The sequence below is a fragment of the Lissotriton vulgaris genome, chromosome 5 (genome assembly GCF_964263255.1).
Source record: "Lissotriton vulgaris chromosome 5, aLisVul1.2, whole genome shotgun sequence".
Classification (NCBI taxonomy): Eukaryota; Metazoa; Chordata; class Amphibia; order Caudata; family Salamandridae; genus Lissotriton; species Lissotriton vulgaris.
Window position 1 is genome coordinate 1,222,420,606 of NC_141693.1, and position 27,242 is coordinate 1,222,447,847.

General features: G+C 44.7%; 1 protein-coding gene across 1 annotated transcript in view; it reads left to right on the plus strand.

Moving 5' to 3' along the window:
• Positions 1–20,804, plus strand: part of LOC147712343 (uncharacterized) — a 125,922-nt gene extending 105,118 nt beyond the window's left edge. Inside the window, exon 9 of the mRNA XM_086923037.1 lies at positions 19,706–20,804. Coding sequence (XP_086779163.1) covers positions 19,706–20,376 — 671 coding nt within the window. The 3' untranslated portion in view covers positions 20,377–20,804. The remainder of the gene's footprint in view (positions 1–19,705) is intronic.
• Positions 20,805–27,242: the final 6,438 nt, after the last annotated feature.

Consider the following 27,242-nt stretch of genomic DNA (forward strand, 5'->3'; position numbering starts at 1 on the left):
CCACCAGATGGTGGAACAATGAACAATGCACAGCATGTGAATTCAGAAAATTCTTCAAGCTGCAAAACTACTCCTACTGAAAAGTAATTATTTTGGTCCGGTACCGGAAGTTGGTGCTGAGTGGTACTCCCGCTATTTCCTGGTGCTGAAGGAAGACAGAGGCCTTCATCCTATTTTACATCTCCACCCACTTAATTCCTTCCTGCGAAAGAGCATAATCTGGATGCTCACTTTAGAGACTGGATTGGAGCGTTGGACCTGCCGTCGCGTCTTTTAAGATCTTATTCTTTTGGACTGGTATACCTTTCAAAGATCAAAAAAGCAAGGTGTGGAGGTAAATGCTTCTCTTTTTTAGCGGCTAACTTATGGAACTCCCTTCCTCTACATCTGAAACTTCAGCCCAGTAGGTCGGTGTTTAAGAAGGAAATAAAAACCTGTCTCTTCATCCATCCCTGAACCTGTGTGTTGCCGTCCCTGCACACCACTTTGCGCCAAGACGCCTTGGCAATATTGCGCTCTGCAAAGAAATCATTCAGTCAGTCAGGATGCTTATTACCCATCCCCATCCTGCAGGCCCACAGTTGCTATCTAGGGTTCAAAGTGGGTCAGGAGCATTTTCAGTCTGCATTGCTCCATTTAGAACTCACCAGTGCCCCTTTGGTGTTCACAAAAGTGATGGCGAGTGTCACAGCACATCTTCGGAGGCCAAACATCGCAGTCTTACCCTACTTCAAAAAATGGTTTTTGAAGGCGGGCTCGTATAAGGCAGTCTTCAACCACCTCCACATGATGGCAAACCTTCTTACATCAATGGGGTTCACTATCAACGTACTAAAGTCACCCCTGACTCCTTTACGGAAACTCCCATTAATTGGAGCTATTTTGGCTACAGTAAAATTCCATGCCTTTTCCCTGGAGCAGAGAATCCGGAACATTTGGGCTGTAATCCCAATGTTTCCACCCCTTGTCCCGAATGTCAGTAAAAATTACTGTGAGGCTGCTGGCATTGCTGGCCTCGTGCATCCTGCGAGCGAAGCATGTGTGCTCTGCAGTGGGATCTAAACTACCAGTGGGCACAGCAGGAGAGAAATCAGTCCGATTGTATCCAGATTTCAGAGGAGACTTCAAAAGCCCTGAAATGGAGGCTCTGGGTTGCATTTGGGTCAGCTGGCCCCTGTCCTTAACTCATCCTGATTTGACCGTGGTGACTGATGCATCATTTTTGTTTGGGTAGGCCATGCAGGAAAGGTGTAGATCCGAGGATTCTGAGCTCTCGCTGAGGTTCCCGTTCTACATCTGTCGATTAGTGTTGCAGGCGATTCACTTGGTGCCCACAACCCGCCCACATCCGAGGGAGGCTGGTACAGGTGCTCATGAACCACCACTGCCATGTCATGTCATGGCAAGCAGGGCGGGTTGGAGTCTTGGGTTCTGTTCCAGGAGTGTTAATGTGTCAAAGTGTGTGGACCACCAGGATATTTCCCTGTTGGTGAGCCACCTGGCCAGATCTCTAAACTTCTGGGTGGACAAACAAAGCCGCTGATGCCTAGTTGACCACGAATAGCAGTTGCACCAAGAGGTGATGCAGGGCATCTTCTAAAAATGGGGAGAACCCTGGCTCGATCTTTCTGCCTCTGCAGAGAATGTGTAATGTCAGCACTTTTGTACGCAGGACTTTCCAAGAAAGTTCTCTCTTGGAGATGCAGTCTGTCCAGAGTGGAGCTAAGGACTCTTAACTACCTTCCTGCCACTACCACTCCTGCCCAAAGTTCTGAAGACTAACAAGAGCCACTGGACCTAAGCTATCCTAGCGGCACTGGATTGGGCCATAGAGTGTGGTACCCAGAACTCTGGGGCATGAGCATCTGACATTCGCTCAAGTTGCAGCTTCTGGAGAACCTCCTGTTTCAGAAGCAGGTGAGGATCTTGCATTCGGGTTTGCACAATCTGCATCTCAATGCGTGGAGATTGAGTGGCAGCAGCTGACTGCATTTGACCTTCCCCTAAGGTTGTTGATGTCATCTAGGCATAAAGCTGTCCCTCTACAAAATCGGTGTATGCCAGCTGTTGGCACAAATATGTGGCTTGGTGCAACATCTGTCATATTGATCCACTACAAGCCAAGTTATCTCAAGTATTGTTTGTTTGTTTTTGGCAATGCAAGGACATGGTTTAGGCACTGGCAAAGGTTATTTGTTGCCTCTTATGGCTTTTTGTGGTCTCCAGATCAGCCGTCGTTATTTAAATCACCTGTTTTGATGAAATACTTGAAAGGTTACAACACTTGTTTCTGCCAAAACCCTTAGTGATGCCACAGTGGGATTTTAACTTAGTACTTACCTTTTTGATGTACATCCTTTCTGAAATGTTGCACAGGTTCCCACTGAGGCTTCCAATATTGAAACAATCTTTCTAAGTACCTTAACATCAGCTCGGTGTGTGAACAAGCACATGTGGTCTTTTTTTGTGTGTTTGTTTTGTTAATCTTGCTATAGGCAGCTCTCTTTCAGAAAGTGACTTTGTGTGTGTGTGATTTCATATAGTTGATTGGTGGGAACACCTGGGCAGTGCCTAGCTTTATTGGCAGTGCTTGCCCATGTGATTGTGTCAAGATACCCGATATTCACCATGGGGTAGGCAGGCCTGATGATTGTTCTTTCTTACCCATTGACAACCGTACAGTCTGAAAGGCCAGCCTACAACTGCCTTTCCAAGAAGCTACTTGCCAGTGTCTTGTCCACCTTATGTTGTCTAGTCTTATGTAGTCTAGCTGGCTTCAGGTGCACCTCAAACAATAAAGAAAGGACATTGATCAGAGACTCTACACCATCCTGCTCTCACTGCTCATTATTTTGGAATGATTGCCATTTTTCTTGACTATGTTCAGTAGTTACTCTCCCTTTCTGCAATGGTCTATTGGTTAATTGTGGATGTATTACGGTACAGGTAAGATTAGCTATGATCTGGTGAACTCTGCTTCACTCCATAAGGTGGTCTCTATCTCTCTCATATAAATCTTTTCTTCATGCCTAAGTTAACCATCACTGTTGCGGCATTTCACGCTGTTGAGGATTTTCCCAGGGCTTTAGTCGGTAGCCTCAAATAGATAAGATTAGAAAAGTCAATATGGGAGTGAATGAAAGCATTTGCTACCAAGTTCTTCATAGAGCCCTTTAAGAAATGTAGGATTTGGTGAAGGCACCAAGATGAAAGATCCATGCTTTGGTGACATAGGAAATCTGAGCATATACAAACAAAGCTAGAGACAAGGTCTAGCTTAAGCAAGACTCCCAAATTCCTAAGTACAAAAGAGTGTGGCAGTGAAGTGGACATTGGTGTGGCCAAAGTCCCAATAGGTGATTCCATTTTGTAAGAAAAATCTCAGAGTTGGATGAGTTCTCCTTGGAATGGTTCACTTTCATACACTACTAGGTCAGTTACAGAGCCCAGTGGACGCTCTAGTCCCAACAAGCCCTATCCCAACAGCAGATGAGTCAGGGAGGTAAGATATATGTTGAACATCAACAGGGAGAACACTGAGCCTTGCAACACAGAAGACTGTAGGTTACCAGTTGTATGGCAGCTTATTATATTAATGGTAAAGTTTTGTCCAAGATGCTGCACAAATATATTTACTGCGTGGTGTTATTCTCAATTTACAAAGTTTTCGCATAGGTCTGCTAAGTCCAATACACAAGGATCAACACCCAAACAATGCCCAAAGTCAAGGCACAAGAAAGGTTATGCATTGAAAGACCTTCCTCTAATGGAGTCTGGCTTGTGAGTGCTGCGTTCTGACTCTGTGGGTCTGAAATTCCTCAACTTCGAAGTTCCACTGTAACAAAAACACTTGACAGGGGCATAGCTTCAGGGGGTATTTGGGGTGTGACATCCCCCCAAATAAATGCATTCTTGACTTTGAGTTGGGTGTGCGAAGCCTAGAGTTGGGTCTGCTTAGCCTTCATTGTTTTTTCTGTCAAGAATAAAAGACAAAGCAGTGTCATTTGGTGTCAAACAAGAGAGAAAGACAGCAATATACATCTGGTTGCTGAATTTCAAAATCTGCAGCCAGATTATCTGGAATCAATAACGGCTTCCCTGCTTGTCCAAATTGTGTGGTGTTAGGCAAATGTTTGATTTCACAGAACCTCCTTTGTCTTTATTATCACATATGAGAGCACTTGTAAATACATGATTTCAGGATATGTGAAGTACAAAACCTCTTATGTTTAAATTAACAGGCCTTAATGTTGATCCATCTATAATAAGAATCTAGGCCACATTTAGCGTTGACATGACTCATTACTTGCCTCTAAGTTCACTAATGGCATTGTCATGGTGGGAGGGGGGGTCATTAATGTTTCTGAGTTCATGTTTAAAAATGTAAATGTAATAAATCTCTGTCTAAGCAGTGATATAATCTGATTTACTAAGGTAAAACACTTCCATATGTTAAAGAAATACACTTTTTTGAATTTTGAATTATATCAGGTTTTTAGGTCTCGCTGAGCCAGTGCATGCGCTGCTCTGCGAGACATTTAGTATCAGAGTTTTCAAAGTGCTGCCACACAGCCTAGCGCTTGCGTTCACTCGAACGTGCACCCACGCAGCCGCCATGAGGCTTTCATGACTCATTAAGCCTTGCTCTCCCAAGCTCCTCGCTCTGCCCCTCCCCACCACAGAGCACGTCCCTGCCATCACTTTTGCTTTCTCTGTGTGAAAGTATTTAAAGATAAGCAATGAAGAGAATTGTTGCTGATTTTGAAAAGGGGCTCCTATTACCAGATAAAGTTTCACGTTTTAATTAACACGAACACACCCGGGCGGCCTGAAGATCTGGGGAGGTAAACAATTCTAAATCCACAAACCAAGGAGCCATTTTTACTGTAAGCAAACTAAGGATGGGGCCTGTGTAAACAGGCATTGTTTAGGGGTACAGGTTAACATTTTGCATACAGTGTTAACTCCCAGAAAACACATTAAGGGATTAACACCTCTGATTTATGGAATTGGAGGGTGATAGGAGGAAGAATAGACTGCCAGCTTTGTGTAAACGGCAGAGATTCACTGCTGAACGTGCCTATTAAACTGCTCGAAATGAAGAATTACACGGAACAATGGACTCAGACACTCACAGACTCTCAGACACTCTCTCACAGACACTCACAGACTCTCAGACACTCTCTCACAGACACTCACAGACTCTCACAGACACTCTCTCACCGACTCTCACAGACACTCACAAACTTTCTCACAGACTCCCTCACAGACACTCTCTCATACTCACAGACACTCTCTCACAGACTCTCACAGACACTCTCACAGACACTCTCTCAGACACTCTCTCAGACACTCTCTCAGACACTCTCTCAGACACTCCCACAGACACTCCCACAGACACTCTCACACACACTCTCTCAGACACTCCCACAGACACTCTCACACACACTCTCAGACTCACATACACTCTCTCACAGACTCTCACACTCACACTCTCTCTCAGACACTCTCTCACAGACTCATACTCTTCGAGACTCACAGACACTCTCACATACACTCTCTCACAGACACTCACACAGACACTCTCTCACACTCTCTCACAGACTCACACTCTCTCAGACTCAGACACTCTCTCACACACACTCTCTCTCACACACACTCACTCACACAGACACTCTCTCACAGACACACTCTCACAGACACACTCTCTCAGACACACTCTCTCAGACACACTCTCACAGACACACTCTCATAGACACTCTCTCACATACACTCTCTTACAGACACTCTCACAGACACTCTCTTACAGACACTCTCACAGATACTCTCTTACAGACACTCTCTCACAGGCACTCTCACACTCTCTCACAGACTCTCTCACAGACTCACAGGCACTCTCACAGACACTCACAGACGTACATACACTCTCTCAAACTCTCAGACACTCACACAGGCACTCTCAGACACTCTCTCAGACTCTCACAGACACTCTTTCACAGACACTCTCTCACAGACTCACTCACTCTCACAGACACTCTCTCACAGTCACACTCTCACAGACACTCTCACACTCACAGAGACTCTCACAGACACTCTTTCACACACTCTCACACTCTCACACAGACACTCTCAGAGACACTCTCAGACTCACTCACAGACTCTCACAGACACTCTCTCACATACTCACACTCTCTCAGACACTCTCTGACACTCTCTCACAGACACTCTCACAGACTCACACTCTCTGACTCACACTCTCTCACAGACACTCTCTCACAGACACTCTCACAGACACTCTTTCACAGACACTCTCACAGACACTCCCATACTCTCTCACAGACACTCTCTCACACTCTCTCAGACTCACAGACACTCTCTCACAGACACTCTCTCACAGACTCTCTCAGACACTCTCTCACAGACACTCTCAGACTCACAGACACTCTCTCACAGACTCTCACACTCACACTCTCTCACAGACACTCTCAGACTCACAGACACTCTCTCACAGACTCTCACAGACATTCTCACAGACTCACAATCTCTCTCTCAGACACTCTCTCACAGACACTCTCTCACCGGCACTCTCTCACAGGCTCACACTCTCTCAGACTCACAGACACTCTCACAGACACTCTTTCACAGACTCTCTCTCAGACGCTCTCTCAGACACTCACACACACTCTCTCACAGACACTCTCACAGGCACACTCACACACACTCTCACAGACACTCATACACACTCTCACAGACACTCACACTCTCTCAGACTCAGACACACTCTCTCACACACTCTCTCACACACTCTCTCTCACACACTCACACAGACACTCTCACAGACACACTCTCACAGACACACTTCACAGACACTCACAGACACTCTCTCTCAGACACTCTCTCTCAGACACTCTCTCTCAGACTCTCTCTCAGACACTCTCTCTCAGACACTCTCTCTCAGACACTCTCTCTCAGACACTCTCTCACAGACACTCTCTCACAGACACTCTCTCACATACACTCTATCATAGACACTCTCTCACAGACACTATCACAGACACTCTTACAAACAATCTTTCACAGACTCTCACAGACTCACACTCTCTCACAGACACTCTCTCACAGACTCTCACAGACACTCTCTCACAGACTCTCACAGACACTCTCTCACAGACTCTCAGACACTCTCACAGACTAACATACGCTCTCTCACACTCTCAGATACTTTCTCAGACTCTCACTTACACTCTCACAGACACTCTCTCACAGACTCTCACACTCTCTCACAGACTCTCACACTCCCCCACAGACTCTCATAGACACTCTTTTACAGACACACTCACAGACACTCACTCACAGACACTCACTCACAGACACTCTCTTCACAGCCTCTCATGACACTCCCTCACACTCTCTCACAGACACCCTCTCACAGACTCACACACTCTCACAGACACTTTCCAGTGGCGTAGCTGGAGCTTGTGGCGCCCGGGGCTTTCCCTTAGATTGCCACCCCTCTCGACTCGAACTTTGAATCTCACCTCACTTTCAAATTTCGGGCACAAATGCTTCTCACATGTATCTTTGGAATGCTAGTTTTACATTGGTCTATTAACTAGTGCAAGTAAGTGTTAATGATCTGAAGTCGCAGTTATAGAGGACTGCGCACAGCACCCTGGGGCCACTCGCTTAATTATTCTGGTGTGATGTTTAAAATACTTTTAAACATATTTGTCACCCTGCCTGACTGTGACTGCTATGTGTGTCTCACAGGCTCTCCCGAGGCTTGCCCAGCAATCATGCTATCACGCACATGCTCACTGCGGCGACCGAAGTCCGTGAGTTAGCTGACTTTAATGAATTTATGGTATAGGCCTGAGGCAATTGAGATCTGTGTTAGGGCCTCTCACACCCTGTTCTAGTCTGGGGCCAGGTCCCATGTGGGACAGAGAGAGCAGCATGGAGTTTAGGGATTCTTTCTCCTGGTTTATTATTTGAGCTCTCTCCAAACAGCCGCAATGCCACATGTTCACAGACAGGTACTCTCATGAGCGTGCGTCGTGACCGTCACTCAAGACAGACTACTTTTGCACTTACCTGCGTGTGTCTGGATCTGAAGGTGGGGTGTTGAATTTAGGGGTCTTTTGACACCTGCTGTGCTGCAGGCTTTAAACAGCAATCAGGATGGACTGAATACCCGACTGTAGACCAAGCTGCTTCTGAGCCACGGACAGAAAACAAAATGTCAATCTTTGTTTGAAGTGTCGTCTGGTGTATTTACACTTGGTGTGTGACTTGTCACTCGCTGTGCAACACTAGAGATATTTATGCCAGGACATCAAGGCAGGCTCTGGGGATGCTCATGCCACTACAACTCTGAATGCCTCATGTGCACCCAGCAATAACCCTTCTACATTGGTAGGGTCCAGTAAAGATCTGTGTTCTCTACTAAACTGTTGCCTTGTATTGTCAGTGGCTCTTATTGCACTGCTTCGCTCCAGTGGTTCTACAGCCTATTCGCAGGTCCCTGCTCTTTTTGGTGTTAATTCTTAGCGGAGCCTTGTGACCTGCTTTCTAGATGCCCATAGCTGTCATTTTAATTATAGTCAGCTGCAACAGGCGTTTGCAGCAGTTTTAGATCTTCTGAGAGTTTCTCGTTGCTCAAATGGGTCTAATTTCTGATATTTATGTTTTCTCATCTTCATTGCTTGATTTTTGCTCACAAGAAAGTGTCAAATGTCACTCATAACCACACTGAAATTATGAACATGTCACACATAGCAATCTGAAACCCTGGCAGCTATGGATGGCACGCGTCATGTCATTTGCTGACTGCCAAACTTGGTTAGTCCCCCCCACTTCTTTTTATCGGACTCATGCCTACTGCCCTGCCACTCACCAAAGATCCTTTCCTCCCCTCGTGACAACTGTTTAGCCCTTACCTTCCTCAGACTCCAGTACGCCACAGTGGTGGCAGGGTCTCTACCGAAGGGGTTGGTTCTGCTGCAGTCTGCAGCAAATCGCCCATCACTTCCACTGCCACTGCACCAGACTCTACTCATAACTGCCAAGGTTTCAGATTGCTATGTGTGACATTTTCATAATTTTAGTGTAATTATGAGTGACATTTCAATGACTGAGTGACAGTTTCTCCCGAGGAAAACCAAGCAATGAAGATGAGGGAAACCTATAAATATCAGAAATTACTCCCATTTGAGCAAAGAGAAACTAACAGCTGCAAAGCACCAGAAAGGAAGGGAACTTAGATGCACCAGCAGCGGTGGAGAGAAGCAGCGCCATATCTTACGAACATGGTACTAAGGGACAAATTCACATGCCGAAATGTAGCAATAAACAAACATTGCTAATGCCTCGCTCTGCCATTCTGAAAATGCAGAGATGCACCGTATTCACAAGAATGCGGTGCACCCCTGTGTTTCACCTGGCGCTAAATCTAGCTGCCTAGCGCCAACGCAGGCCAACTTGAACCGTAGTGCAAGGGTGTCTACATTGGTGGGAATGTCTGTTTATGTGCAGGAAGGTGTCCCTTCCTGCACATAAGGATATCGTAATTTGTAACTTCATTATGCAGCACACATGGAAGTTGCAAATTGTAATTTTCACTAAATGATTCATGGTGTTTTGCTGTTTCTAGGTGTGCTGCACAATGCAGTGTGAAATGGGGTCTAATTTACTAGATGGCTTTAAGTCCAGTTCAGTGGTTTAATGCCGCCTCGACGAAGGGCTTATCGCCACAGGAATGTTGGAAAAAGTGACATTCCTGGGGCCATAAGGTCTTGTAAATATGCCCCTATGTTCCTCTCTCCCTTTGATGCAGCCTTCGTTACATCAAAAATTTGTCATATTTCCCCTTTGTACATGTTTCAGTCCCGGAAAACGTTTAATCTTGCAAATGTGTACTTGCCCTGATACCTCCCTGCTGCTAAAGTCATGACTGTTTTATTGCTATGCCATTCTCAGTGATACATCAACTCACAGGTGCGTTCTGCACCCCTACACCTACCATCGTCCCCTCCCGTCCCCTCAGCTTGCTTTCCCAGATCTCTCCACCAGTTGTTATTTCTCGGAGCGGCAGGTGCTAATACTGTTCAATGAAATCGACAATGCTAATTTAACATTCACAACAGCAAGCCTGCACCTCAGGAGTCCCCTTTTAAAACAAGGTGCAGGTTGAAATTCGCCTCCAATTTGTTTTTCACTAACCTGAAAATAAAAAGTTGCTCCAATAGTAAATCAGAAAGCTAAACAAGTCTCATGTATGCAAATTGGGACACGTTTAAAGTTGGTAAAACACGCTGTGTGTTCTGCAAGATATGGAAGACTCCAACTATTTGTGCTTTCTGAAGACCATGTTTATGCTACTATCAGGGAAATTATCAGTAAAAACCAGCCCACAAGACAATAAAACAGGACACAAACATGAAAAGACAGCTCACACACTGACCAATCAGACCAGACCATTGGGCACTGCCAGATTGCCCTATAGGGAGGCCCACTGGAATTGTGCTATTTTACGACCGCAGCAACTTTTCCATAATTTTAGATTTGCCATGTTTGCCACACAGTCCATCATCTTCCACATAATCTACAGATTGTAAGAACATTTGTTTCTTGCTTAAATGATTCAAAAGCTACTAAAAATGTTGCAGCGTAGTGAAAGGCCCTTTACAAAGCAGGACTGGCTGCCTTCCTATAGCTTATTGCTATATTTGGGTACTAAACTGGTAGAAATGAGGTGCAACCAAGTCCCAGACAGTGTTACCAATTTCAAACTCTAAAGAAATAATGAAGTAATACTATTACAAAATGTGCCGCATAAAGCTTTATAATTTGCCTTGCCGTAGAATTTACTCAACCTTGCCGCATAATTTGGCCCTCTCCTGCCACACAATTTAAGTGGCCCTGCCTATAGGCCAGTCCGAACCTGCAGCTATGAAGTATTGATTCAAGTTCTGCCTCAGGTAAAATTGTGTGACCCCCAGCGTACCCTTAATCAATATGCTGGTGGTAAATTATAAAATTGGTACTGCAGCCAACTGCGCACATTATATCAGATTAAGTACACTAAACTAAAAACCTGTTGAACAGCATTTGAGCTTAATGCTTGAAACTGGAATAGAGAAGACTAGGCCCTCGTGGACTCAGAATAGCTGCATCATGGTACTGAGTAGTGTCGATACTCTAATTACTACTGCAACTCTGCCAAGAAGTGCAGGTACTCTCACTATCCATAGAAAGCCCCGAGGGCACTCGCTACCTGCTCATTTAAAGCATTGCTTGAGCAGGTACCCCGAGGAGTCTGCCTCGCTGACTGCCCCTCTTGTAGGCGTCTGCCCCTCACCAAGGACCGAACCTACCCAGCTCCCTTCACACACTCGACCCCCCCCCCCGCCGCCCTCTACGCAAGTTCCGCTCTTGGTACTAAGCGCATAAAAACAATGTACATCCGAGTTGGTGTTTGTAAATTAATGTGCTATATTGCTACGAATGACTCAGTCAACCAATCACAAAATGAGTAAACGCCAAAATAAGGTTTGTGATTTGAACTTTAAATATTTTCAGTACAACACAAGAACATGAATCCACAAATAGGGAATGGACCGCGTTGTCCTTTACCATACCGAACAAACTATGAATTGTAGTCAAAATGCCCCAGTCTGGCAAGATACTTTTCCTCCACCTTCCCAGATTATTTGTCCAGACGTTTTACCCCACTCTCAATAAGCTGGTGGCACTTACTTGGGCAGAGTCCGGAGGAGTATGGCGGTGGCGTTCCAAGCATTGCTGTACACACCGTCTCTCAAAGCAGTGGCTGCAGGCTCAATTAGGCAGATACTGCGCGCTGTGACAATTTGGGATTGCCGGCCGCCTAATAACATTTACCCTGCCTTCAGGCTGCAAAGGTGCAAACAAGGCTGCTGCAGGAAAGTTCAGGCGGTGACTCACAGCGGCCACGCCTCCAGTGATAGTCGTGCTGACGGCGAGCGTGTGACGCGTCACTGGTGCCGTGCTGCGCTACATTTCAGCGCGAGGGCTGGCCAATTATGCCCAGGGCCGTCATTGGTAGCGCTTTGGCGCGCTACATGATTGACGGTCCTGGGACGGGAACCATGGGTTATGTAGGTTGCCTGGTTGCGATGCTTAACAAGTAGGTGACTGTGCTTTCTGTTCCCACGGCGGCCACGCCGCACTGGCGGCCCATGGCGGCGGCCTTTATAATTTATTTGGGGACACGGACACTACTTTAGTAACTGACAGTAGTGTTAGCGAGTGTCCAAATAAATTATAAAGGCCGCCGCCATGAGCCTCCAGTGCCGCGCGGCAGCCGCCCCCCAAATAGTGTCGCCTTGGGCGGACCGCCCCCCTAGCTACGCCCCTGACACTCTCACAGACACTCTCTCACAGACTCACACACTCTCACAGACACTCTCTCACAGACACTCCCTCACACTCTCACAGACACTCTCCCACAGACTCTCATAGACACTCTCACATACACTCTCACTCTCTCTCATAGACACTCTCTCACACTCTCTCACAGACACTCTCTCAGACACTCTCACATACACTCTCACATACACTCTCACACTCACTCTCTCAGACACTCTCTCACATACTCACACTCTCTCTCAGACACACTCTCTCAGACACTCTCACAGACACTCTCTCACAGACACTCTCTCACAGACTCTGACTCACAGACACGCTCTCATAGACACTCTCTCAGACACACTCTAACAGACACTCTCTCACAGACTGACTCACAGACACTCTCTCACAGACACTCTCTCTCGGACACTCCCTCACATTCTCTCGCAGACACTCTCTCTCGCAGACACTCTCACAAACACCATCTGACACACTCTCACAGACAATCTCATAGACACTCTTTTTCAGACATTCTTTTACTGACATTCTTTTACATACACTCTTTTTCAGACACTCTTTTACAGACACTCTCTCACAAACCCTCTCTCACAGACACTCTCTCACAGACGCTGAGACACTCTCTCAGACACTCTCTCACAGACTCACAGACACTCTCTCAGACTCTCACAGACACATTCTCACAGACACTCTCACAGACTCTCACACTCTCTCAGACTCACAGACACTCTCTCACATACTCTCACATGCACTCTCACAGACACTCACAGACACTCTCACACACTCTCTCACAGACACTCTCTCACAGACTCACACACTCTCTCACAGACACTCACTCACACTCTCACAGACATACTCTCACAGACTCTCAAATACAGTCACAGACACTCACACACTCTCTCGCAGACACTCTCTTTAACAGACACTCTCATAGACTCACACACTCTCACACTCTCTCACAGACACACACTCTCTTAGACTCACACACTCTCTCACAGACACTCTCTCACACACTCTCACAGACACTCTCACAGACTCACACTCTCTGACTCACAGACACTCTCTCACAGACACTCTCTCACAGACACTCTCTCACAGACACTCTCTCACAGACACTCGCTCACAGACACTCGCTCACAGACACTCGCTCACAGACACTCTCTCACAGACACTCGCTCACAGACACTCTCTCACAGACACTCGCTCACAGACACTCTCTCACAGACACTCTCTCACAGACACTCTCTCACAGACACTCTCTCACAGACACTCGCTCACAGACACTCACTCACAGACACTCACTCACAGACTCTCCCAGGCACTCTCTCACAGACTCTCCCAGACACTCACTCACACAAACACACACACACACACTCTCTCTCACACACTCACTCACAGACACTCACTCACAGACACTCACTCACAGACTCTCACAGACACTCTCTCACACTCTCACAGCCTCTCTCACAGACTCAAACACTCATTCCCTCTCACAGACTCCCTCTCACACTCTCTCTCACTGACTGAATCACTCTCTCTCACTGACTGACTGACTCACTCTCTCTCACTGACTGACTGACTGACTCACTCTCTCTCACTGACTGACTGACTCACTCTCTCTCACTGACTGGCTCACTCTTTCTCACTGACTGGCACACTCTCACTGACTGGCTCACTCTCTCACTGAATGGCTCACTCTCTCTCACTGATTCTCTCTCACTGACTCAGCGCCACCACAGCATCACTCAGCAACACCACAGCATCACTCAGCAACACCACAGCATCCCTCACGGCCAACACAGCATCCCTCACGGCCAACACAGCATCCCTCACGGCCAACACAGCATCCCTCACGGCCAACACAGCATCACTCAACATCGCCTTTGCAATAGTACACCACCACATCATCATCACTCAGCAAGACCTAAGTGTCATTCAGCATCACCTCAGCATCGCCTTAGCACCAGTCACCACCACTACTACCTAAACATCACTCAACACCACCTCAGCCTGCTCTCGGAATCTGCCATCTGTTGATTTTCCCCTAGCGTCTGGCCGCTGCTAGTGTTATAATTCAGGTGCTAGTTCACAACCTTCAACCTCCAATTGTTTATGCCCCCTCAAAAAAAAAAATTAACAACCATTGCAAGAACAAAAGAAAAATGAGGACATTTTTTATTGTACATACATTTTTTAATATGGTTGCTCTGTTGGACATAATGCCTTCTTGGTCATATATAAGCTAACAAAAATGCTTCTGGCACTTTTTAATTACAACTTTTCAGCATGCTGCACAGCAGCCACACTTCTCTACAGCACAGCTTAAATACATTGGCAAAGTCAATAGCTCTGCCTAAACACTTGTAAGGCCCCAAAGGCGAGACCTATTGACTATGCCAATGCTTGTTAAATTATGTTTGTTCACGATATGCATGCCAAGCGTTTTCATGGCTTGGCTTATGCATGGACTTTTAGCAGCAATAAAGCAAAGTGTAATATGACAGTTTTACATGCTCCGTTAACAGTGCCCCCGTTATGGATCTCATGATGACACAAAAAGTACTGCTTACCACTCCGGCCCCAGTACTGCCCCGTCTTGGGTCAGCACGGACCAGGATCCGAGCCGAAGCAATGGCTCGGGCAGCTGACTGAAGCGGGAGGCCGAGAGAGTGTACCTCCGAGCCCGCACCCCACCCCAGGTGTTCATTCACGTTACCTGGGGGGCGCGATCCCTCTCTCCTCCCAGACATCAGCGACTTGGGCCTTGATCCCGAACTCCGTCACGGGTTGTGGCGGACATGGGCCGGCTGCTCAGTTCTTCTGTGGCTGCCGGTCTGGGCCGCTGCTGATCGACTCCGAGGGCCCCAATAACCTGGCCCTCACTCCGGCTGTCTCAGTCCACACCAAAAGACCCGGCCTCAGCACTGTGGAGACTTTACTTCAATTCGGTGCACACCGAACCCGGCACTCCTCACCTGCACCTTCAGGTTGCACTTTGACACGCACACCGTGCGTCCGAATCTCGCCTCTTCTTTGGTGCTCACGACGATCAGGCACTCTTCACCAACGCTCCGCTGGCACCTCAACACGCACACTGCGCGTTCAAGCCTCTCCTCTTTTCCCTGGGCACACGATGTCCACACCCTCTTCACCAACGCCCGGGCTGCACCACGACACACACTCTTGCGCGTCTGAGTCTCAACTCTTCTCCCGGTGCACACGATGTCCAGGCGCTCTTCCCTGATACCCTAAGCAAAACCAAAGGAGATGATGGACTGAGGGCGAACAACGCAAAACCAAAGGGGATGGTGGACGAAGTGTTGAACGTTGCAAGCACTCACCCCTAGTCAAATGATCTGGGTTTAATCCATCATCATTCTTTAGCTCACTCTGCCACCCCAGTTGAGACATGGCGTTATGCAAATTAGTCTGACCCTGTGCCTCATGGGAACAGTCCAGCCCGAACTTCCAAGCCATGTCTTCCCTGGACTGGAAATAAGCATCCTGGACCGGTTTCTGGCTAATCAGACGTCATCAGCCAGGCTATCTTGAATCCAGTGGCAAAGTGACCAAGGGACCCACGTCTGGGCATACCCTGCCAACTTCGGGCGAACAAAGCAAAATCAAAGGGGTTGAAGGACGGAGTGTTGAACATTGCAAGCACTCACCCCCAGTTAACTGATCTGGGTTTAATCCATCATCATTCTTTAGCTCACTCCGCCACCCCAGTTCAGACATGGCCATATGCAAATCAGTCTTATCCTGTGCCTCATTGGGCGCAGGGTCAAGACTGATTTGCACATGGCTGGGTCTAAACTGGAATGGCATGGTGAGTAAAAAAACGATAGATTTAGGCCCAGATCTCTGTACTGGGGTGAATGTATGACATTGTTCTGCATTCTGTGCATCAATTGTTCTTTTTGCATTTGTCACCCTGAGTGGGACGGGTATGCTCAGACGTGGTGAGTCCCGTGCTCTCCATGCCACTGGAGTCCAGCTATCTTGGCTGATGAAGGCTGAAAGCCCGAAACCGGTCCTAGGATGCTTCTTCCAGTCCAGGGAGGACCTGGCCTGGCACTTCGGGCTGGTCTGTTCCCATTGGGTGCAGGGTCAAGACTGATTTGCATATGGCTGGGTCCAAACTGGAATGGCATAGTGAGCAAACAAACGATGGATTTAGGCCCAGATCTCTGCACTGGGGTGAATGTATGACATTGTTCTTCAGTCTGTCCATCAATTGTTCTTTTTGCATTTATCTTCCCTAACGCCCTGGCTGCACCATGACACGCACTCTTGCACCTCGGAGACTCACTTCTTCCTTTGGTGCCTACGAGGCCCTGGTGCACTTTACCAACACCCGGGCTGCACCACGACATCCACCCAGTGCGTCCAAGACTCACTTCCTCCGTTGATGCACACAATGTCCCGGTGCTCCTCATCTTTCCGTTCCAGACAGACAATCCACATTTCAGAGACACACAGAAATGCTCAGAGCACAAAACTAAGCCACTTTCTAAACGAGTGGTTTATAAACACACAGTGACAAAACCACCTCCACAGAAAGATGCATTATGGCACTGTGAGTCCACACATACCAAACTTCACCTCTCCATTATAAACTGACAGGAAACTAGGCTAACAAACACAATATCCAACCTCCCCCATTCTGTCCTATGGGCAAAGTGGCCTTTCAGCAGTGAAAAACGAAATGGAGAGTTTTTCAATGTCAGAAAACATACACACAGTTTATGTTCTGCCTTTTACCTACACTGCACCCTGCCCAGGGGTTACCTGGTACCTACTACAGGGGTGCCCCAAGTGTATGTAAAAGGGAAAGTCAGGCCTGACAAGTGGTTGCACTTGTCAGGTCTACATGCTAACTTAGCATTCTGCAAGCAGGCCCTACACTGAGGGCCTAAGTGCCCTTCCCTGCGGGCCCTTGCATTACTAGCCCTTGCACACCCAGTGCACATCACTAGGGACTTTTACTAGTAAGGCAACATACCAATCATGGCCAATGAATCACCATTACATTTTACTTAGGGAACTCCTGTACTTTGACACTGTTCAGCAGTGGCAATGTACCCAAAGCATCTAAAAGCAAAGGTGGTAGAGGCAAAAAGTCTTGGGTAATCACGCCAAGATATGCCAGGTCTAACATACACCCATAAAATAACTCCTTGAATGGGTGCAAGTTTACTACGTTTTGGAATTCACAAATAATGGCAGTAGTAGACTTGGAAAGTTGCTCCATTCTCAGATTTACAGGCATTCTACTGGCAAGAAAAAACCTAATGGGTGATGAGATAAATCCTTGATAATAGTCCAACCAATAGCAATTGCTCTGGGTTGCATTCCAGCCCTCTGTTTTCACTCAATGTGTAACTCTAGACATAGGATCAGTACTGACCCTGTTTGACATAGAAACAGCCCAACCCAAACCTTGGCCAACTCACCTCTCCACCCTGAAGCCAAATGCTCTTTTAGTTAGGAAATTTGAGATTCACACCACATGAATCTAATTGACTAGACTAGACCCCTGACACTTGGGGTGGATGCGCAGCAACGGGATTCTCTCTGTTGTGGTCTCTAGTGCACTGTGGGTTGCTGGTACATTGTAATGGAGCAGAGATAAGAAGCTCCCACTTGCTGAAAATCAATTGTTGGTAGATGGACACCACCCGGCTTTTATGGTTTATATGCCTGTCACCCCAAAATATCCACTGAACATTTCACAAGAGGTTTGCCAGACATTGTGCTCTCACTGAATGCCGGGGAATTCTTGACCTGCAGTCTGAGTGTTGAATGCACGCTTTCTGTACAGCATGGTAAATGCTTTGTGATCCTTTCCTTTGCACACAGCTTGTTTGGCAGCACTGGAGTTGACTTAAAAATGTTACAGTTTATCCCTGCAACTCCTGGCCACCCTAACTTCCATCCTATTGCTAGGGCTCATTTCTCGCACATTGGGCCGGGGGACCACCCCAACAAAACTTTCTCTTCACCAGTGCCACAACAGATGACAATGAATGGTTGTATTATGTGAGTAACAGGCGTACATGAGCATATTATGCCAATTAAAGCACTAACATACAGTAAATTATTCTTAGTTTGACGCCCATTTATAATGGCTACATCTGCTTTCCCCAGCAGGTGTAAAGTTAGAGCTGACCTAATATTATATTTTCTCTTATTCACTTGCCGTGTTTTGAATTTGAAAAGTTAACATCCTTTTGCATTAATAGTGGGACCACTGTATAGCTCCATGACCAATCCATCCACTTTTCCAGCCAACAGTTTAATAGTCCCTTATATTTCCTGCAGGGCAACAACAATGTCTGAAATGTATATTTGTTTCAGTTGCAGTTCTCCTGTTCTTTAACTGTGATCTGTGGCATTGCTTGCAATTCCCATCAAGTTATCTTGAATATCGTATTGTTCTTTCTTAGTCTTGCAGAAGGACCTTTTGCACAAACTAAGACAAAACAATGATATGCTACTTTAGAAAACTACCCCTTACCTTCTTAACAATGGAGCTCAAATCCGACACTGCTTCTGAGCCCTAGAGCTTCACAAACCCCCACCCCTTAAGCCATTAAACAAGTTTTTCCCACTTTTTATGTATTCATTCAAACAAAACAACTGACTTTGGTGAAAACAGTAATATACCAGACAGCTATTTGAAACAATAATAAAACAAACATGTGACAAAGTAATCCTACACACAGTTCCAACAGGCGAAACTCTTATGACACAATCCTTAATATACTCAAAGGTAACACGCGTTCGCATCGGATCATAAGAAAGACTGTTAGGAAAGAAATGGCAAAAGAAATCCCCAAATTGCTCATTATGTGGACATTATAGGGAAGAGAAGGGATATACTAGAAAATAAATAATGGAAGCTTAAATAAAGATATATATATATATATATATATATATATATATATATATATATATATATATAATTGGGATTAAAAAAACATAACATGTATCATTCTGCATACATTTCTACATGATCTTTGCAAATATCATTATATTCCAAATATATATTTGGTGCCTCTTCTTTTGTATAAAAGTCTTAAAAGGTTTAATGATGCTTTGAAAACATAAGTCTTCTCTGTGATGTAGTGACTAATATAAAAGTGTGGGCTATGGTTTCTTTGTCCAGTAATTCTGTTGCCATCATAAATCTAAAATCCAGTACTATCTGTCACAGAAAATGCATGTAAGATAAAAGTTAACAAATATATTCCTATAAGCTCAATACTAATTACTGACTCTTATTCAAATCCAACAGATGGTGGAAGCATGAAAAGACAAAGAAAATTGGCAGAGTCTGTAGAAAGTATGAAAACAACCATTCTAACTAGAGAGTCTTTATGGAAAAAACCCACCAAGGCTATGCATGCTTCATATATGGAACAAAATTCTAGAAGACAGATGCGATCAGAAAGGTACCAGGAAATGAGAAGACACAAAAATCTTAAATATGAAACTAGTTTCCGACTCTCAGACCATTTCAATTTACCAACAAGAAGGCCTCAAGCAGCACTATCACAGAAATATGATGAATATGACAATGATCAATGGAATTCACCATACTTTAATGGTCTTTCAAAATCACAGCAGAATCCAGCACGATACACATGTGCAGAATGTGGTGAAACCTTCCGTCTGAAGAGAGACCTTATTAGACATAAAGAATCACATTCAGGATTGAGACCGTATGCATGTACTGAATGTGGGAAAAGCTTCTTTCGAAAGCCAAATCTTACTAAGCATTACAAAACGCATACAGGTCAAAAACCATATAAATGTACATTCTGTCATAAAAGATTTAGTCGGAAAGATCATCTGAATCGGCATACAAGAATTCATACTGGAGAAAGGCCATATAAATGCACTGAATGTGAGAGAAGCTTTCCTTGGATAAGTGATCTTAATCAGCATCGACGAACCAGACACTGATCTCAAAATGATCGTCGCTCAATAGGAAGATATGAAGAAACTATAAAGTAATATAAGAATTACTTAACAGATAAACAGCACTGAGAAATGCAAGACGAATAAGAGGTATTGATATATCTCAGTAGAGCAAAAGATGATTCAATAGAAAGCATCACAAAGAGGACTGAAGCAAGAAGATCTCACCAGAATAGTATTATCCCACACTGCTTAACCAACAGCGCGTCTAGTACACCTTCTTTAACAAATTACCAAATTCCTATTTCACGATTAAACACAACACTACAACCATAGTAAGAAAACCTCCAGCAGAAGATCTATTTTATGAAATGTAATCATATGTAATGATTGCGGGTTCTGTGGAGGATTTTGACGTGTACAGGAAGTGTGGCGCCTTAACTGGTAGCAGTGTGTGTTAGACCCCCAAACCTCTGCTGAGAGTGGCCAGGGCCCACTCGGTAATTACGACAAGAATCCTGTGCACACGTTAAGCGAGGTGTTTACATGTATCATGCTTAATCAAAAGAACACAATAGGTAGTAAATGAAACAAAGTGGACACTATAGAAAGTCTTTTTGTTCTTCAAAGGATTGTATTTGACCTTCCTTTGTTGAAAGGTAACTTCAAAAGCAAATGACCAGCCAGTTACCTTTCAACAAAGGAAGGTCAAATGCAATCCTCTGAAGAACATAACGACTTTCTATCGTGTCCACTTTGTTTCATTTACTACCTATTGTGTTCTTTTGATTAAGCATGATACATGTATGCACCTCGCTTAACGTGTGCACAGGATTCTTGTCATATGTTAATGATGGTTATTGTGAACAGGTAACTGATGAGTTCATTAAAACGGGACCGACACCATCCCTTTATTTTCAATATATTTGAATGGTTGTTTGTCTTACAAAAGGAATTAATTAGCTTGGATCTAAAAAAGATGAACATTCCTAGGTTGTGTTTTCATAGAGCTGAAGAATGCATGGGTATGTTACACAGTGACTTTAATCTCAAGCCTAAATAATTAGGCATGAAGAAAACTTAAAAGACCAAAAAGAGAAATGCCCAAGCCTACTTCCACCACCACATGTTGACAAACCTTTTGCATGGATTATAGAATGGTCAAAGAAAAGTGAGCAATGTAATCTTCAAAACAGATAACGAAATGTGCCCAAGGGAAAATGCTAAATGTGTAGGTAAACTCTAAGTAGTGTGAAAAATAAAGTAAACTTCTTCAGAAAGCTTGTGTTGATCACTAATATAACTCAATGGCTGCAAAAAGGATAACTGAATCCTTGTTATAGATGATAAATCACTGCCGCACAGGACAGTAGATTATGTGCCAAGTGGGTAACCTCGGTCTTGTAAAAGACATTGCATAGAACACCCGTGCAAATTCGGCAAAATACACTTGGAGTCAAGTTCATACCGCTCTTCTAAATGTAATTTGATCATGGCATGGAACTGTACATGAAAGAACATGATAATGAAGGTGAAATGCTCAACTGCAAATCCTGGAAACAGAAATAATGTAGTATAAGGAAGCTCTGTTGACCATGGGTTTTAAAAGGGTTTTATAAAACAATGGCATTATGATCATGTGGAGCTCTGCTAGAATATGTGACAGAAATGCACCACAAATAGTGGTAAATTAAAAACCACTGCCAGTGCCCAGGGAGATGGAAAATTAATTTCTCAATGAGTATTTTGTAATGGAACGAAATTCTATTATGTCAAAGAAACCAGAATTATGAATAAAAACACTGACGTTTACTAGTTATTTTAAGGACAAGAAAGAAGAGCTTCCATATGCCAATGGACTGAAGCTTATTCGGCAGCACAAACTCTGTAAGTGAGAAATCTACTTCACAGTGTAGTTAGTACCAGAAACACTTGTCTTAAATTTGAAATATTACTACTTCGCCTGAATCAAGAAAGAAGTGCAGCCCATCTGTACGTATAATAAATTTGGATACACTAACCTAGATGTAGCATCCATGTATGTGACCAATAAAATACTATTAAATGCATACAAACCACAAAAATAATGGTTGCTTGGAAAAAAAGAAATGCAGTTTTACGTAAAACTGTAAATCCAGATGTTCAAGTATTAGAAGAAGAACATGAAGAATATGAGGAAGAACATGAAGAACATTATTAAAAAAGATTAACATCAAAGCGAAGACACCTTCCTACCGTTTGCTGAATTCCATTGTAAACTGAATATATCTGTACAAGCTTAAAAACTTGGCACAATTGTGATGAATTTCATTGTTTTCTAACATAAGCATTTTCAATTATTTGAATATTTAGTTCATGGCCAAAATTTATATTTTTATTTAAGAAATGTTTCCAAATGATTATGTGTTCAGAGTAATGACAGTACACACGTTTGAGGATGTTTACTTAATGCCTCTTTACCTAAGTCTTCATGATACCAAAACGATTGTTTGATGGCATTTCAATGAGGGTGATCTTCTGGTATACAAGAGAAAGATTGAGGAACTTTTTGTGCTTCTTGAAATGGTTATGCAGAAGATTGTGGTTGCTCCTATGCACTCGATCCCCCTCACCATGCTTCCAGCAGTGACATGACAGTAGTGTAATAGCTACTTAGAGCACCTTGCTTCCCTGATAGCAGTTTTGGACATGTCCTCAGGTCATGAAACTCAGTATAACTCTCCTATATATTGGGTCCCCGTTCCGAGCATTGTCCTGTGGGGTTCCAGTGCTGTTGACCTAAAGGGAAAGCTGGATGGGATGTGTATATATGGAACTACATAAACGTCCTAGTCCAATCAGAGTTTAAGGTTTGTCCAGTGTCCGTATCACTTACCAAAGAAATGCCAGCGGCAAAATCGGAGGGCCACCGTTGACAAGACATGCATCAAAGTTCTGGTTGAATTCAGAGAGAATGCAGTTGCTGAAAGGTGAAATTGATGGGCTAGGTTTCCTGCCACCTTATTTCCCAGGCATGCTTCAATTATTGCTGCTACTGGAAGCTTCTATCCCATGAGGTGAAATCATAGCATGGCAAAGAGCACCCCTTACTGCTAAGCAACCCAGCTGATTTTAAAGGTAATATCTGCTTCTCATCTTGCCTATAATGTCAGGGTCAATAGCTGCTCGTGTCTCCATCTAGAGCATCCAGGAATGCCTACTCATCCAATCAAATCTGTTAAAACGTATCATATGTGAAGGTGCTGAGGTTACATCTCCTGTGGCTGGGTATTTGGAGTTAGTGAAAATCACTGAAACCAAAATAATTGCTCAGTTGATTCACGTCTTGTAATGGGACCTAGATGGCCACAATTGTTGCCTGTCTCCATATGGAGCTGCTCCCCTTGCCTGTCCCTTTCCCATGTAAATTTGTCAAGCCTATTCACATTTAGTGTAGTACCCGCTGATACTCCATTCCCTGGCAAAGAGGAATGTGGTGGCAAAGCACACCTCTTACTGTTATTAGCAAAGCTGTCATCCAGGGGCAACATCAACACGGCTACACTACTTATAGATGCCTCCAACTGGAAATGTGCATGGGTAGCTCTGTATCTTCAATATAAACACGATTATGGTTTTTGCCACTGTCGCCTCTTGTCTCTGTAACTGGGCCAGTTTTAATTATCTGCTCCCTAATCTAATCAGAAAACATTTTTTCTATGTATTTCATAAGTAACAGAACCTGCATCCATTTCAGCTACAATGCGTGGAGACAGAGCAGATCCTCCCCTAGAATGGAATCCAGCTGACATCACGTGGATTCTAGCCTGGTATTTAATTTGAAATGTCTGTGTTGCCTCAGGCCCTATAGTAATGAGTCTCACCACCTGGTGTTGGGCTTCTCGTCTGTCACCCTTAAATACAAATGAAAGTTTCCCAATTACCTCACAGTGCTAGGCAGCACAGTTGACATGCTGAGGAAGCTGCACCTCCTATGTGGTTTGACAACCCAACTATGCTCTGCTGCCCCACTGTAACGGAAGTTGTGCTCCTCCACAGACTCCACCATAACTGTTGTTAAATACCAGGGGCACATATATTGGCTCTGGATGGGAGCGCCCCAGTGTGCACAGTCCAAAAATCAGCTATAACATTCATTAAAAAAAATGATGTTGGCTGTGCAAATCCTATATTACTAGGTAACACCGCTCACAGCATTAGGGAAGTGTGGCCCACTCATTACATTGAAAAAGGCTTGAGTCACTACTTCCCCAATAACCAAATGTTCTCCCTCTGTGGTCCATAACTAGATATGCCTCAAGACACTATCAGCTCTCTTTAGAAGCATGGCTCTTATAGTGATTTTGAAGGCAGGCTGGTTTAAGATATTAACATCTGACAGTAGTAAAAGGGAAGACCTTTAATTTGGACTAAATGGAAATATTGTGCAACTTGGGGCAATGCGTAAACTTTCAAGTTCACCCACATCCCTTCTTCAGATAACAGTGATTCAACGATCCCCAGGATAAATATCAACCCTGTAATCGTTTGGACACAGAATAATTATGTGCTTGAGCCACATGCTGCAGCCCTTTCCTCTCCCCTGAAACAATATAAATGTCATGCTATGTTCCTAATACTGACTTCAAAATTTGAGCGCATGCAGAAATAAAATCACTCGGAAATACATGTAATTTATTTAAACTATTTATTTTTTGTTTATAGTGCTGTTGACCAATAAGTATCAGAGGCTCTTCACTAGTAACAGGAGAAGGGTTAAAGGAGTCTTTTACAAAAAAACAAGATGCTGAAAATAGAAGGGAAGCAAAATAGTCAAGGTGTGGGGGGGGGTAAGAACTGGAAGTTGAATAACAGGGAGTCCAAGATATGGGGAGAATTTATTGTCAATCTGTTTTATTGCTCAGCCATCTATCTGCAGACTAAGACATTCATGATGGTTCTATGCAGTGTGGTTGGGTCTCTCGCTTGGGTAAGATTTTGTTGGTAGTGAGCTACTGAGATTGTTTCTGGGTTGAATAGGCTGGCTAGATAATGTCTGTAAAGGTGTTCTGTTTTGTATGTGAGACAGAAGGACTTTAGTTGTATTCTTGCAGCCAGTCAAAGATGGTACAGTTCCTGTGATATCTGGCAAATATGATTCAAATATCTTGTGAAGTCTCTATGATGTCTGGCATGTGGTTGGCATGTTTGTTCTACTGCGCGTAAGACGCTCTGCTGAGTTAAGGGCTGTTTTTAAATGAGTTAGGGATGCCTGCAGGGACAACATTCCTAAAGTGGTCGATGAGAGATAGCTGGTGCTTTTCCTGAGGATAGGAGACTTGGGGTTATTTGGTAGAACAAAGTATTTTATGTCCTTCAGGAGTTTAAGATGAATGTTTGCTAATCTGTCATTTTTTGATAGTGCACCACAAGTGATAAAGTCACTAGCCTATTCGGTCCAGGCAAAGGTTTCAGTAATTTAAACCTGAGCTAAACCCCTGGTAGCCTGACAAGCTTAACTTAGAGGAAATAGGTACAGCATTTAGAAGTACCGAAACAGTTAAAAAAAAATCAGAAACACCACACAATACAAATCTCATTGCTGCTTATAATGATATAGAAAAATGTAATAATAAAAATGACACTAAAACACAGATCCATTAAGGTGAACCAAAGTAAAAATTTTAAAGGTGTAAGAGTAAACTCCCCAAGAAAAAGTAAAGCGCAAATATAAAGTAAGGTTCACTTGTGACTGGGATCAAGGCACTATTTCAGGCCTACCACGATGGAGCACGGTTAAATACACCAAGAAGGTTCGCCCTGGTGGAAGTATCCTAACTTAGTTTCTGAAATGGCAGTCCAAATCTTCCAGGTTGGCAAGGCAGCAGGATATCGCTGGCGAACTCTCTTTGAAGTTGGAGACGCATGGAGAAATGTCCCACCGAAGCAGTGCTTCTGGCAGGAAAAGCTCTGAGCTGGATAAGTCAAATTTTACACTCAGGGAAGTTTTCTTGTCAGCCAGATACATATGGTCCATATGCCTGGTCAAGATGTCTACATTCTTACTTAGACTCCTTTTTAGGTCTCGCTGATCCAGCGCGCATGCGCTGTCAGCGAGACATTTAGTAACTGGCTTTTTGAAGGCCTTCTCTGGCCACCAGCGAGTGGTTACGCACGCGGGAACACGGTTAAGAGCACAGGCGCCCCCTCGCGGGCACCCTTACAGCCGCAATTACTTTCACGAGCTGAGCGATGCTTGTGTTACCCTCCTTTCTGCTCTATTTCCTATTCTGCAGTTACCATTTGTCCCATTTGCCCTGTTCCTCCTTTGCTTTCTCTTGTTGCCTTTGTCCTTGGCGCCACCTCTTTCCCTTCTACCACATCCCTATATGCTCACCATGCCCTCCCGCAGCCGCTCTATCGCCTCCCGGACCCAGCTTGTGCGGTTCGGTGACATTTACCCAGTGTTAAGGGGGCTCTGGATGGCTCTCCCTGGCCTTGGGCTGCCAGGCCCCGCAGCTGGGGCGCTGCATGTGTTTTAGGAGGTGGAATATTTGTGCTGGCTGGGTTGGCAGCACCACTCCCTGTGCCAGCTTTAATAATAGGGGGGGGATTATTTTCTTGGATCAAAGAAACAGCAATCTCTTTCGAGATCCGCCAACCTCCTGTGTCTATTATTGGTTTTACATATTAATTTCTAGCTTTTCCCTTTTGGATGTTCTCCCTGGCATGTTTATTCACCCCTGTGCTCACCACTTCACAAACTTAGTTTATTCTGTTGCCTCGTCTACAGATGTGCCTGGGCGCGAGCCTGCCACTGGTGCGTTTTGTTGGCAAGAGACAGGCAGAGGCTTCATTCTCCACCTCTTAACTGCCTGTGCTTCTCCTTATTAATCCTAATAGCCATGCTTTCACAGCTCCCAACCCTCCTT